At 44.1% G+C, this 15,499-nt stretch overlaps 1 protein-coding gene and 1 pseudogene across 1 annotated transcript in view; one reads left to right on the top strand and one right to left on the bottom strand.

The window, feature by feature from the left end:
• Window positions 1–603: 603 nt before the first annotated feature.
• LOC106694354 (zinc finger protein 501-like) overlaps window positions 604–15,499 on the bottom strand; it is a 70,324-nt gene continuing 55,428 nt past the window's right edge. The window contains exons 2-5 of the mRNA XM_023764980.1: window positions 13,269–13,440; window positions 9,888–10,014; window positions 3,942–4,012; window positions 604–2,186 (exon numbers count right to left, since the gene is read on the bottom strand). Coding sequence (XP_023620748.1) covers window positions 1,170–2,186; window positions 3,942–4,012; window positions 9,888–10,014; window positions 13,269–13,283 — 1,230 coding nt within the window. The 5' untranslated portion in view covers window positions 13,284–13,440 and the 3' untranslated portion in view covers window positions 604–1,169. The remainder of the gene's footprint in view (window positions 2,187–3,941; window positions 4,013–9,887; window positions 10,015–13,268; window positions 13,441–15,499) is intronic.
• Window positions 4,078–9,417, top strand: LOC102420067 (annotated as a pseudogene).

Consider the following 15,499-nt stretch of genomic DNA (forward strand, 5'->3'; position numbering starts at 1 on the left):
CAGAAGCCAATTTATTATATTCCAAAAATTAATAATATTCAAAACTTTAGAATCCTGCTAAAAATACAATGGTGGGCTTCCTACTTCATGAATGTAAAGTTACGTATTTGCCAAATTCTGATGTCAGTTACATCATTAGTAAAATTCCAAAGTACTGAACAGAAGCTACGGGGGCCTGAAGGGCTGATGTGGGGGAGGAAGAAGTTTAGATGCCATCGTTATAGCACAGAGAGGAAAAGAGATGGGGCTATAGAAACATCAATGATGAGAGGGAATCACTGATCAGCTGGATCCTGTATGACCCACACCTGGAATTGAGCACCCAACTGGGGCTTGTGCCCTGAGCAGGAATTGCACCCTGACCTCCTGGTTCATACATCTAAGCCAGTGATTCCCAAAGTGGGCGCTACCGCCCCCTGGTGGGCGCTGCAGCGATCCAGGGGGGGCGGTGATGGCCACAGGTGCATTTGTTTTAACTTTTTTTGTATTACCTTTCCATTCTGAGTTCAATAAATAGTTTCATAATTTCAAACTTCAATGTTTCTAATTTACACCTTTCTTTACTATATTTTACGAAAAAGGTAGAAACATTAATACGTATATCTTTGTTTAATTGCTATTAAAATAAAAAAAATTAATTTCCAGGGGGCGCTGAGTAATATTTTTTCCGGAAAGGGGGTGGTAGTCCAAATAAGTTTGGGAACCACTGATCTAAGCTAAACCACTGAGGCAAGCCAGTCAGTGCTTTCTCACATTTTGTATAGTTTAAAGCTTTCCCCCACTATAAGAATCTGATATCCATTACATCCATAGGGATAGGATCTTGCACATGCTCTGCATGTTAAAGGTTTCTCCTTCAGTATGAAGTCTCCCATGTATAGTAATACATGAATGGATTTCAAAGGCTTTACTACATTTTTCACATTCATAAGGCTTGTTCGCAGTCAGAATTCTGTGATGTTCAGTAAGTTCTCACTGCTGGTCAAGGATTTATGACACTCCACATATCTGTAATACTTCTCTCAAGTATGAACTCTGCTGTACAATAAGGCATAAACACTGATTAAAGGCTTTGTTACATGCTTACATTTATAAGGCTCCTATCCAGTATGACCTCTCTGATGTGTAGTGAGGTTTGAGGAGCTGCCAGTGGATGTGCTACATTCTCTTCATTCATGTGGCTTCTCTCCAATATGAACTTTCTTATGCTTAGCAAGTTGTGAGGACAGTCTAAAGGCTTTACCACATTCTCTACATTTAAAAGGCTTCTCTCCAGTATGGACACTCTGATGTCGATTAAGGGAGGAGGAAGATATAAAGGCTTTGCCACATTCTCCACATTTATAAGGCTTCTCTCCAGTATGAGCTCTCTGATGTTGATTAAGAGAGGAGGAAGAACTAAAGGCTTTGCCACATTCTCTACATTTATAAGGCTTGTCTCCAGTATGAACTCTCCGATGATGATGAAGAGAGGAGTAACCACTAAAGGCTTTGCTACATTCTCTACATTTATAAGGTTTCTCTCCTGTATGAAGTATCTGATGTCTATTAAGAGAGGAGTAATCGCAAAAGGCTTTGCCACATTCTCTACATTTATAAGGTTTCTCTCCTGTATGAATTCTCTGATGTCTATTAAGAGAGGAGGAATCACAAAAGGCTTTGCCACATTCTCTACATTTATAAGGCTTCTCTCCAGTATGAACTCTCTGATGCGTAATAAGGTGTGAGAACGTTATAAAGGCTTTGCCACATTCTCTACATTTGTAATGTTTCTCTCCATTATGAATTTTCTGATGTCGATTCAGGTTTGAGGCAGAAAGGAATCCTTTACCACATTCTCTACATTTATAAGATTTTTTTCCACTGTTAATTTTTTTCTTGAATATTTGACTGGAGATTATAACACGAGGATTCCATTTGTCAGCTTTCTCCCCAGGATGAATATTCTCTTGTTCAGTGTAATTTGAAGACTGTTGAAAAGACTGGACACATTTATTTCCGTTGTGTGTCTTCTCGACAATAGGAATAACCTCACGTATTTTGTGATTGTACCTTGGGTCACAGACTCTTCCACTTTTATAATGCTCCTCTGCAAACTCGCTTCTCCGATGATTAAGATATGACTCTTGCTTAACTTTACCCCAATTTTCATTCCATTGATAACTTCTGTCTCCATTATGTGTACTCTGGTAGTAATGGGAGATGGAAAGACCTTTACTGACAGTTATAATTTCATTAAACATGTACACTATTCCAAAAGAAACCATTTTGTGATACTCATTAAACGAAGATAGTTGTGTAAAAAAAGCTCTCCTAATTTATTAAAATTATAGACAAAATTAAATACAAAACAATAATTGTCAGAGGAAGAATAAATTCTTGTTTACAAGACTGCCAGCCCTAACCTGTTTGGCTCAGTGGATAGAGCGGTGGCCTGCGGACTCAAGGGTCCCAGGTTCGATTCCAGTCAAGGGCATGTACCTTGGTTCCAGGCACATCCTCAATAGGGAGTTTGCAGGCGGCAGCTGACAGATGTTTCCCTCTCATCAATATTTCTAACTTTCTATCCCTGTCCCTTCCTCTCTATAAAAAAATCAATAAAATATATAAGAACAACCAAAAAAAGATTGCCCAATTGCTGAGCCAGCAAGATTCGATGGTTGAGTATCAAAATTTGAGCCAGAAGGTCAGTTCCATTCCCCATCAGGGCACAAGCCCTAGGTTTGGAATCAGTCCCCAGTGTGAGGAATGCAGGAGGCAGCCAGTCAATGATTCTCTCTCATCAAGGATATTTGCCTATCTCTCTTCATCTCCCTGCCTCTCTGAATCCAAAAAAATATATTTTGAATAAAATAATAATAAAAGTACTAGCTGGTTTGGCTCAGTAAATAGACCTTTGGCAAGCAGACTGATTCTAGTCAAGGGCACATGCTCAGGTTGCGGGCTCCATCCTCAGTGGGGGGCGTGTAGGAGGCATCCAATCAATGATTCCCTCTCATCATTGATGTTTCCATCTCTCTTCCTCTCTGAATTCAATAAAAATATATTTAAAAGTGATAATAATCCTATATAATAAAAGCCTAATATGCTAAGTGTCTGGTCCCCTGGTCATCCATTCAGACAAGCAAAGCATAATATGCTAATGATATGCTAAGGCCACTCAACCGATCACTATGAGATGCACTGACCATCAGGGGGCAGATGCTCCGACCAGTAGGTTAGCTTGCTGCTGGCGTCCGTAGATCGGGACTGAAAAAGATGGGCCGGATACACCCTGGAGTCCTCCCATGGTCCCTCTTCGGCTGGCCAACCTTCTGGATCCCTCCCCAGCCCCGATCATGCACCCGTGGGGTCCCTTGGCCTGAGCTGCACCCTCTTATAATACGGGACCCCTCAGAGGACGTCGGAGAGCCAGTTTCAGCCCCATCCTGCAAGCTAGGCTGAGGGACGCTATCGGTGCACAAATTTGTGCACCAGGACACTAGTAGTAGTAATAATAATAATAATAATGATGATGATGATTGCCCAATTGCGAATATTTAAACTTTAGAGGTATATTGTAAATCTCTACATTTTAGAAATTATTGCATGAAAATTTAATCCATCCTACATTTTAAAAATTCAAATGATTATATACACTACAGAATATGTGAACTCCTACTTTATCCAGATTTTCTTTCCAAGAATGCATAACATTAAAAGTTGTTTTCAACCTTCACGTGCAGAAACACACTGATCTGCCAGTGTAACTCACTTTAAAGAGGAAGGTTTCCCAAATGCATAATACACTTCACCTCTTTAGGTAACAACAATTTTATTATGAGAACTGTTCCAGATTAGTTCTGTTTATACTAATAACCTCTTTCCTCACCACACTCTTACTCAAATGCCAAGACTTTCATTAAGTGTATATTATGAAAGCGACACCTTTCATTTCTTACCAGCATCATTTCAGAGAATAAATCCTGTATTCTGGTATTGGACATAAAGGCCAGGTCATCAGATGACATAGCTGAAAGAAAACAAATTTTCAGCTTTTTTCTGCTGGTGAACGCCGTGGAGTAAGCATCATTGGAATTTCCCCTGTTGCCGTCATCATGTCTAAGTCTGAGTCTCCCAGAGCCAGAAAAGCTGCGGAAGCTCTTTATCGCAGGTTTCAGCTTTGAAACAACTGCTGAGAGTCTGAGGAGCCATTTTGAGCCATGGGGAATACTCACGGACTGTGTGGTGATGAGAGATCCAAACACCAAGCGCTCCAGAGGCTTTGGGTTTGTCACCTATGCCACTGTGGACGAGGTAGATGCAGCCATGAAGGCAAGGCCACACTTGGTGGATGGAAGAGTGGTGGAACCAAAGAGGGCTGACTCAAGAGAAGATTCTCAAAGACCTAGTGCCCACTTAACTGTGAAAAAGATTTTTGTTAGTGGTATTAAAGAAGACACTGAAGAACATCACCTAAGAGATTATTCTGAACAGTATAGGAAGATAGAAGTGATTGAAATCATGACTGAACGAGGCAATGGCAAAAGAGAGGCTTTGCTTTTGTAACCTTTGACGACCATGCCTCTTTAGACAAGATTGTCATTCAAAAATACCATATTGTAAATGGCCACAACTGTGCAGGAAAGCTCTAAGCAAGAGATGGCTAGTGCTTCGTCCAGCCAAAGAGGTCAAAGTGGTTCTGGAAACTTTGGAGGTGGTCGTGGAGGTGGTTTTGGTGGAAACGACAACTTTGGTCGTGGAGGAAACTTCAGTGGTCAAGGAGGCTTTGGTGGCAGCCGTGGTGGTGGTGGGATGGTGGCAGTGGGGATGGCTATAATGGATTTGGTAATGATGGTAGTTATGTAGGAGGCGGCCTTGGTTACTCTGGAGGAAGCAGATGCTATGGAAGTGGTAGACAGGGTTATGGAAACCAGGGCAGTGGCTATGGCGGGAGTGGCAGCTATGCCGGCACCGGTTTTTCTCTGGCACCCAGGACCCAGGCCTTTAGTCTGGCCGCATCAGCGAGGAGTGGCTTCTCCGCTCCGGCTGCTCCCAGCCCCTGCTTTTTTTCCCCCCAGCTCCTCGAGCAGAGGCCAGGGCTGGCTGGAAGCCTGGGTTGCCCCTGGCGACCCAGGCCCCCAGCCATTCCTTGAGCCCATTCCTGGGTCAGTGGGAAGCTTGGCTTCCTCCGTCACCAAGAGCAACCCAAGCCTCCTGCTCCCTCCAGCTCCAAGGTCGCTGCCATCTTCAGTCATCTTCAGTATTCACTCCCTGCCTCCGTATGCAAATTAAACATCATCTTTGTTGGGTTAATTTGCATAGTGGCTCTAATTGGCTGGTGGGTGTAGCAGAGTGGCAGAGTGATGGTTAATTTACATGTTTCTATTTTTTTAGTGTAGATATGTATATAGAGATAGATGTATATATATTTAATTTCTCAAAACATGGTATATAAAACCAACCAATGAACTTAGCTCTGTTCCTACTAAAAGTAGATCCAGTTAAATAGGCCATGAACCAAAATGAACCCAGTATGCATTAACAAATAAAATATCAGACCACTCTAGCTGGTTTGGCTCAGTGGATAGAGCGTTGGCCTGCAGACTGAGGAGTCCCAGGTTCGACTCCGGCCAAGGGCACATGCCTGGGTTGCGGGTTCAATCCCCCATAGTGGACCTGCTGGAGGCAGCCAATCAATGATTCTCATAATTGATGTTTCTTTCTCTCTCCCCTTCTCCCTTTCTCTCTAAAAGCAATAAAGAAATATATGTAAAAAAGTAATCAAAAAAAATAAAATATCAGCCTTAAAACCATGGAGACACTGAAAGAAAGCATAGTCAATGAACTTTACCATCACTATTAAAAATATTGGTTTGCATATATCTTCCTAGGCATAACAAAGAAGCTAAAAAATAAAGAAATGAGACTACAAAAGAATAAGTTTGGCATACCAAAAGAAGCCACAAGCCGAAACCGGTTTGGCTCAGTGAATAGAGCGTCAGCTTGCGGACTAAAGGGTCCCAGGTTCGATTCCGGTCAAGGGCATGTACCTGGGTTGCGGGCACATCCCCAGTGGGAGATGTGCAGGAGGCAGCTGATCGATGTTTCTCTCTTATCGATGTTTCTGGCTATCTATCTCTCTCCCTTCCTCTCTGTAAAAAATCAATAAAATATATTTTTTAAAAAAATAAAATAAAATAAAAAAGAAACCACAAAATAACAACCCAGGAATGTTACATCCTCAAAAGCTAAAGATCCAAAATATATAAGGAACTCACACAATTTACCACCAAAAAGACAAACAACATGACTGAAAAATGGGCAGAGGACCTGAGCGGACATTTCCCAAACGGGACGTAAAGATGCACAATAAACATACTGGTATTAAATGACATTCAACCCCTTCAGCATCAGAGAAATGAAAATGGACATCACCATGAAATACCACCAAACACCTAACAAGATGCCAATCATCCATAAATCAAAAAACGACAAGTATCACCAATGAAGTGGAGAAATGAGAACAATCGTGCATTGTCAGCAAGATTATAAACACACCAGTGCACAAATCTGTGCACAGGTGAGGTTCCTCGTGCTGCCGGCAATCAGGGCTGACTGGCCAGGAGGAAGGCTCGCAGAAGGTTGGCCGACCAAGGCTGGTTGGCTATGGGAGCACATGGACCACTGGGCAGGCTCGAGGGAGGAATCACGGGAGGGTGACTAGCTCAGGGAGGTTGGCTGTGGAAGCACACTGACCACCGGGGGCAGTTCCTGCGTTGAGTGTCTTACCCTTGGTGGTCAGTGGTCGTCATAGCAACCAGAGGACCAGGCATAACGGTCGCTTAGGCTTTGATATATGTAGATTCGTGGAGCCACTCACAAAACACGATGGAGGGTTTTCCAATATTTACAGACAAGTACCAGTTAACACAGCAATTCCATTTCTGGGAATTTATACAGAGAACACGAATAAAAACAGATATACCCACCCATATATCCTTTTAGCACTATTTGCAATAATGAAGATATCAGACTGGAATAAAAGGACTATTTTTTTTTATTGATGGTCTACCATTTGAAATAAAAGATTTCATTTGATTTGACACGTAAGGCAACAAAATTTATAACTCATCTCCTTCAAGACGTGACTCACTATGTGTTTATTCTAGAAATGACACTGTAGCTGCAAATATAACTTCCATGTTATTGAATATAAAACTACATTACTTTTATACACTTCATATTTTTGAAAGGCAAATACATAACCAGGTTTGTATTTCAATCCATTGTATTAAAATGAAAACTCCCAAAGTATCAACACAAACATTAAAGAAAAAAACAACAACAACAAAAACAGCATCCTTCACAGAAAAAACAAGAAGCCACTGACTGAGAAAATATTATTTGTAAAAGTCAACATGGCCCAGCTGACACCGCTCAGGAGTCGAGCATTGACCTATGAACCAGGATGTCACAGTTCAATTCCTAGTCAGGGCACATGGCAGCTGATCCATGATTCTCTCTGACCATTGATGTTTCTATCTCTCTCTGTCTCTCACCTTTTTTCTGAAATCAATAAAAATCTATATATTGTCCACTTGGGAGTTTGACCTGGAGTGCAGTTCCATCGCTTGCTATAACATGTGATGATCACCATGGGGCGGTGCGAAATATGACGGGTGACCAGCAGAGGTGGTGGGGCTCTGAGGGAGTGAGGAAAAGAGGAGGCCGAGAGGCCAGGCCTAGGAACACTACCCATGCACAAATGTTGTGCACCAGGTATAGAGTATATATATGGTATATTAATAAAAAAAGTCAACATGTACAGGACAATTATGCAAAATAGACAAAGAAGTCTTCAAACTCAACATTGACAAAACAACTTGAAAAGGACCAAACACCTTAACACACAGCACTACAAAATATATACACACAGAAAATCAGTGCAACACGACCCTGCACGTCTTATGTCACTAAGGAAATGTACATTATAACAATGAGAAGGGACAAAGAGCAAAGGCAAGCAACACTAAACCACCATTGAACAGATCAGAATACATAACACTGACCCCACCAAATTGCCTTTGTGATGTGCAGCAACTGGAACTCCAATCACTGCTGCTGAAAATGCCAAATGCTACAGACCCTTACGGAGATGGTCGGGAGGTTTTTATAAAACTAACTATACACTCGCCATGGGATCCAGTAATTGGGCTCCTTACTATTAAACCAAAGAGTTACACCTTTTATCTACCCAAAAGCCTACAAGTGGGCTGTTTATTCATAACTTATAAAAATTGGAAGCAGTGAAGAGATATGTCAACAAGTGAATGGACAAATACACCGAAGGACGAACAAATGATTTCTTATTCACTTCTATCCTATCTAATAAAGAGGGGATGTGGTAATTAACCTTCACGCCATGGCAAACATGTTGGTGCCCACAGCCAATAAGGAGAGAATATGCTAATTGACTTCCATGCCCTCAAAGATGGTGGGGCCCACATCCACAAGATGGCCGGCAGGGAAGGGCAGTTGTGGGTGATCAGGTCAGCAGGGGAGGGCAGTTAGGGGCAACTAGGCCGGCAGGGGAAGGTAGTAAGGGGTGACCAGGCTGGCAGGGGAGGGTAGTTGGTGGTGATCAGGTCGGCAGGGGAAGGCTGTTAGGGGCAATCAGGCCAGCAGGGGAGGGCAGTTAGGGGCAACTGGGCCGTCAGAAGAGGGCAGCTGGGGACGACCAGGCCGTCAAGGGAGGACAGTTGGGGATGACCAATCTGGCAGGGGAGGACAGCTGGGGGCCACTGGGCCGGCAGGGGAGCAGTTAGGCATTGATCAGGCTGGCAGGGAGTGGTTAGGGAGTGATCAGGCTGGCAGGCAGAAGTGGTTAGGGGCAATCAGGCAGTCAAGCCGGCAAGCGATTGGGAGCCAACAGTCCTGGATTGTGAGAGGGATATCCACTGCCAGTTTAGGCCCGATCCCTGTGGGATTGGAACTAAACCAGCAATCGGACAACCCCCAATGGGTACCAGATTGGAGAGGGTGCTGGCTGGGCTGAGTAACACCCTCCCCATAGGTGCACGAATTTCGTGCACTGGGCCTTTAGTAAAGAAATAATACATCAAGCCATGAAAAGATATGATAGAAGCCTAGATAAATAGAACTAAGTGAAAGAATCCAAGCTGCCTGCACAGGTAGCCTAGTTGCTTAGAGGATCGTACCGATATAACCAAGTTGTAGGTTTAATCTCTGGTCAGGGCACATACAAAAACATCAACTAATGCCCAGCTTAAGTTTCTATCGCTCTCTAATTTCCCTTCCTCCCTGAATTCAATAAAATCTTAGAAAATAAAAGAGAATGGAGTGTGAATTTTGATAAAGGCTTTCCCATTTTCAATCCAGGTTGTCCTCTGGCCAGAAGACATGGTAGAATCTTAGAATATTCTAGAAAATGATTTTCTAAAATATCATTTTCTGACAGCACCTTAATTAGTGTAGACAACATGTAAAGTGTGCAAACACTGAGTTCCTAATTCACATATAACACAAAGCTTTGCTTTGTGATACCCAATTTGTAACTCTTTTAAAAAATATAAATTTTTATTGCTTTCAGAGAAAAATGGAGAGGGAAAGAGATAGAAATATCACTGATGAGAGAGAATCATTGATTGGTTGCCTCCTGCACACACCCAACTGGACCCAAGCATTGGCCCTTTACCAGAATCGAATTGGGACCTTTCAGTCTGCAGGCGGCACTCAATCCATTGAGCCCAACCAGCTGGGGCTTAATTTGTTCCTTGAGAGCAAGAATCTAACACAGAAAGCAGAAGCCCCTAGAGATGTTAATATAATAAAGAAAACAAAACCCTGAGGGTTGAGAAGGAACTCAGGAAGGAAGTCATCCTTACCCACGGAGACCAGGTTGCTGTAGTTCTCCGACATCACATCCAGGTACAATTTCCGCTGAGCTAGGTCCAGGCATTCCCACTCCTCCTGAGAGAAATCTATGGCCACATCCATGAAGTACAACCGTTCCTGAAATAAAAGACACAGTTACCAATAGGTCATGAGAAGAGTTCATAATGTCACCCAACATTAAAACAGTGTTAGGAGAAGAGGTTTTGACCTAACGGGTATCCTGAACTATACAGTAAGATCACTTTGCCCCAGTAAAGTTCTGTGATGTGTTTTCTAACATTAACACATGAGGATGACACATGTCCACAAATCCACAGTACAGATTTTCCTTTACAGGAAAATAAAGTAAAATTAAGGAATGGACACAGGCTTATAGATTTCTGAAGGCTGCATTTACATCGTTCAGGGTCAGTGATGTCTATTTCTCAGCGGGAAACGTCACGCTGGTTTTAAGTATACGGAGTTCTTCTCAAGTGTGAAGCAGACCTTAAGGAAATGAACTTCTGTAAAAATACAAACTCTGATCCAGGTTTTGAGATGGGCCCTGTGTTTCCACATGTGTAACAAGCTCACTTTTTACGTGTGATGCTAATGTTTCCACATCATGTGCCAGACTTCTGAATACACAGAAAAAGAAAACACAAGGAAAAATTCATACAGAACTTTGAACTAAAAGGGTTTGTTAATGGAATTCAGTTCTCATGGAATAGGACACATAAAAACCACAATCCAAGTTGGAAATTTACTATGAGTAATCTTAGGACAAGATTATTCTGCCTGGTCCAGCAAGTGTGGTTCAGTCTTGCATGCTAACCCATGCACCAAGAGGTCACTGGTTCGATTCCCAGTCTGAACACATGACCAGATTGCGGGCTCAATCGCCAGTGTGGGATGTGCAGGAGGCAGCTAATCAATGATTCTCGCTCATCATTTATGTTTTTATCTCTCTCTACTTCTCTCTTCCTCTCTGAAATCTATAAAAATACACTTGAAAATAAAGAAAAGAAAAAATAGCCCTAGCTGGTTTGGCTCAGTGGATAGAGCATTGGCCTGCAGACTGAAAGGTCCTGGGTTCTATTCCAGCCAAGGGCACATGCCCGGGTTGCGGGCTTGATCCCAGTAGGGGCCGTGCAGAAGCCAGACAATCAATGATTCTTTCTCGTCATTGATGTTTCTATCTCTTCCTCCCTCTCCCTTCCTCTCTTAATTCAATAAAGAAACATATTTTTAAAAATAGCCCTAACTGGTTTGGCTCAGTGGATAGAGCGTCGGCCTGCGGACTGAAGGGTCCCAGGTTCGATTCCAGTCAAGGGCATGTACCTTGGTTGCGGGCATATCCCCAGTAGGGGGTGTGCAGGAGGCAGCTGATTGGTGTTTCTCTCTCATCGATGTTTCTAACTCTCTATCCCTCTCCCTTCCTCTCTGTAAAAAATCAATAAAATATTTTTTTAAAAAAAGCTAAAATGATTTTAACAGTTTAGGCACAGAAACACACATTTTATAACTATGAAATCAAGATGTTTTAGTGATTGCATATATTTCATGAATCTATTTGTGTATGATCCCCTTTGTGTTTTATAAACACAATACGGAGAGAAACATAAGGATACAAAACAAGGTAGACCTATTGCTTCCTTTGTGTGGTTGTAAATCCTCAGGTGGGGAGATTTTTTCCACTCACTTTTTGGTAGTGGAAGGCAGGGACGTAGAGGCATGAAAAGGATAGAGGTAGAGAGGTTAGAGGTAGAGAGGGAGACAGAGAGAGATCAATGTGAAAGAGAGACAGAAACATTAATTGGCTGCCAACTGCAGGTACCCAGGAGCTACTTGCCCTGGACCAGGAATCAAACCCTCCACCACTGATCCACAACAGCCTGGGGGAACTAATTTTTCTTACTAGTACATATGTTTCAAAATTTTTACATATCATTAGTGGAGAGCTATGTTGTAGAAATTTAATGAAACTGAACATACATTAATAACGTCATTCTTAACCAATGGACACAAGACACTGGGGGGTAGGGGAGGCCAGAGGAAGGTCAAGGGGGGGGGGGTAAAAAAAAAAAGGAGACATATGTAATAGTTTACGCAATTAGAAAAATAATAATAATGTCATTCTTGGAAACTTTCTAGAAAATACAAAATATGAGAATGTAGGGGATGTGCATGATGGGAGTATAGAATATAAGAAAAACGTAAAGAATCAAAGCCTGATTAGTTAAAGCTCCCATGCAAAAGCCAATGATCTGTAGAAAAGAAAAGTAAAACCTTCCCTTTTCAAAGGAAACACAAATTAAGAAGAGGGATATTTCCAGATGTGAAGTGATGGTCTTTGTATAACTTTCATTAAATCCCAACTAAACCCTTGTTCCTGGGAAAGGGAGACTATTAACTCTACAGTGAGAGGAGCACCTCTGCCATGTGAACATCAGGTGGACTGAGGCACATGGAAGGTCAGGTCACCACTGCTGACCTTACTATTAAAAATACATCAATAAATACATAAATTTGTGAAAATGATCTTAAATAAACATTACTTTTTGCAAATGTCAATCCATGTGTACCTCTCATGTTCTGTAAGCTAACAGTACATTTACCGACCAAGTCTCTCATACTAATCTAATGAGCAAGTCTCTTCTATTTGCCCTTCTTTTCAGAACTTTCTGAGCTATTCTGAGCAGTCAGATGTGCATCTTCTTACCCCTGATCTAGAGCTGATGCTGCAGCCACGTGAACCTAAAACCTGCATTTGCCTTCTTCATTTATACCAGAGCCTCTGACTCCATCCCAGTAGGGATGTTAGACATAGATGCCGTCCAAGTTTGATCTGTCACAAAAGAAATATTTTGAGTAGTTGAAAGTCACTAAAGGTAGGAATGCTTCCTGACCTGTGGAGGGTGACAAAATGAATGCAGACAAAGCTCCGGCACAAAGGAGGGAATTATAGCCCGGCTAGTGTCACTGAGAGGTAGAGGCCTGACCTATGAAACAGGAGAGCAGGGTTGGATTCCTGGTCAGGGCTCACTCCAGGTTTCAGACTCCATACTCAGTGCAGGCTGGAGTGGAGGAGGTAGCTGATCTATAATTCTCTAACCTAACTGATGACGTTTCAATCTCTCTCTCCCTCTCCTTTCCATTCTGAAATCAATAAAAATATATTTTAAAAAAGAGAGACAGAAAAAAGAAAAAAAGAAACACACAAAAAGAGAGAGAAAAATTTAGAAACTGCTAACATTGACTATGATGAATAAAGTAATGAAATAAGGAAAGAAAAACAACTGGCAGAGGCAATACATCAGAAATAGAGAAATAAATCACCAGATGTTAGAGGAAAAGCAATCATAGCTTCTGACACAGGGCCCATCTGATACCTGAGAAGCAGCCATTTGGTCCTGGTCCTGATCAGGGTCTGGGTTGTTGTCTCAGGCGTGGATATGTTGAGGAGTCACAGAATGTGCCTTCAAAGACGTCAGCACAGAGTCTCAATCAGCTCACCTCACACCCAGTCAGAAGAACCTGGAAATGAGGAAAAGGCCACCCCTCCTGTCCTTGGTGACAGGAGAGAGTGAGGAATAATGAGCTCCTACATGGAGACCGCACTTTGAGGGGTTTTATTTAGTCTTCATGTGTCTCTCCTCCTAAAGACATCCACAAACAGCTACAAAAACGAGAAGATGAGCTGCTGTCCTGATGCCCCACACCAAACAGAGCACCCCCTTTCCTCCCCTGAACAAAGCCTGCTCCCCACTCTCACAGAGGCATCCTGTACCCCTCCTGCTAATCCCTGCCCTCACCTTCCATCACCTGGAGGCCCTCAGTCACCAATGATGCCCCACCCAGAGCAGCTGTCCACCTCCATGGGGGAAAGCCCACCTGAGGGTATTTCTTAAAGATCCTCAGGGGATATGAGAAGACACAGAGGATTTATCTCGGGATGTTTTTAAATAATATATTAAGTCTCAGTCATAGAAAAAGTAAATCCATGGAAGAAACACACACACACACACACACAGAACCACAGCAAAGAAAGCTAAGGCTTCTAATATTTCTTGAAAAAGCATCAGAAGGTGACAGACACAGGTCACTTCCTCGTTGCCATCCTAAGAAATGACAAGGGACCCAGGAGCCACAGACAAGTCTCTCCCCTCTCAGTGAATGAGGGCTGCAATTGGAAGGAAATGATTATAAAATTCCCAAGCCTTATACACTAGAGATTTATAAGTCCCATTCAATCTGTACAACTAAGACAATTAAGCTGCTAAACTAAATATATAAAGGCACACCGAGGTGGCATGACTCGCTGGTTGGTATTGGACCTGTGAACCAGGAGATCACAGTTACAGTCCTAGTCAGGTTATATGACCAGCGAGCAGGTTTGATCTCCAGTGAGGGGCGTGTAGAAGGCAGCTGATCAATGACTGTCTCTCCTCATTGATGTTTCTAACTCTCTCACTCTCCTTGCCTCCAGGAGATCAATAGTAATATCTTTAAATATCTATATATATACACACACACATAAAACCCACAAACCAATATATCACAACTTAACCATCCACACCCCATCAGCCCACCCCTCACCCAGATCAGGGTTCCCCTCCTCCCACTACATGTATTTCTGTCTGTGGATCTGTCTGTCTCCTGCTCCCTTTCTCTCCACTGTGGTCCTTTCCTGTGTCCCCCCCTCCCCTGCTTCCCCCCCTTTTCTCTCTGTCTGTCCTACACCTGGACCATGAAACTCCTGAAACCTCCTTCCCTTCAGGGGCTCTTTCTCCTGGTCTCTGAGGCTCCATCTCCACACACGTCTGCGTCTTCCCCTCCCCACGCCCGCGGCCCCTCTGCTGCCTGTTCCCGTCTGTCCCGCTCCCACAGCTGCTGACTCAGGGCTGCTCCCCCTGCTCCCTCATCCCTGAGCCCCCCTTTCTGTCCTGCACTCGCTCCCCAACTCTTCTCCTCTGAACCCGTGTCTCTGTCTCAAGTGCCTCCTCCTGTGCGGGCCCCACTTCTGCTCCCCAGGACCCGCTCCCTCTCAGCCCCCCTTCCTCTCTCTGGGCTCCCCCTCCTCCCTGTGTCTCCACTTCCTTCCTCCTCAGGCTACTTTCCCGAGTGACCCCCTCACTCCTACCGTCCCGTCCAGTCCCCCCCACAACCCCTATGGGCCCCTCTCTGTGGACCCCTCGCTGCCCTTCCTCCCGCCCATGTGTCTGTCTCTCACTCCCTCTCCTGACCCCCCAGCCTGGGCCCCCGCCCCCCGCAGTCACCGCGCCCACAAAGCCCCTCCCTGCGGGCAGGTCACCTCTTCAGGGGACACCGCGTCCGCCCCCTGAGCCCTCCCCATGGACACTGTGCTCCCCGGGCAGGCAGAGCCCTCATTAAATGGGGGTGGGCCTAGGAGGGGGGTGCAGACCCCCAGGCCGGGAGCCATCCGGGCTCTTTGGGCGGAAGCCCGGGCGGAGGGAGGGGCGCAAAGGGCGGGAACTCCCCTTGACCCAGACTCTCAGCCCCGCGGGGGAGGGACCGGCGGCCCCCGGGAACGGTTTTCAGCGGGAAAACCGGCGCGGCAGGCGGTGGCCACAGCTCACAGGGGGAGAGACCCCCGGGCCAG

Source organism: Myotis lucifugus, unplaced genomic scaffold, assembly GCF_000147115.1.
Source record: "Myotis lucifugus unplaced genomic scaffold, Myoluc2.0 scaffold_365, whole genome shotgun sequence".
NCBI classification, from domain to species: domain Eukaryota; kingdom Metazoa; phylum Chordata; class Mammalia; order Chiroptera; family Vespertilionidae; genus Myotis; species Myotis lucifugus.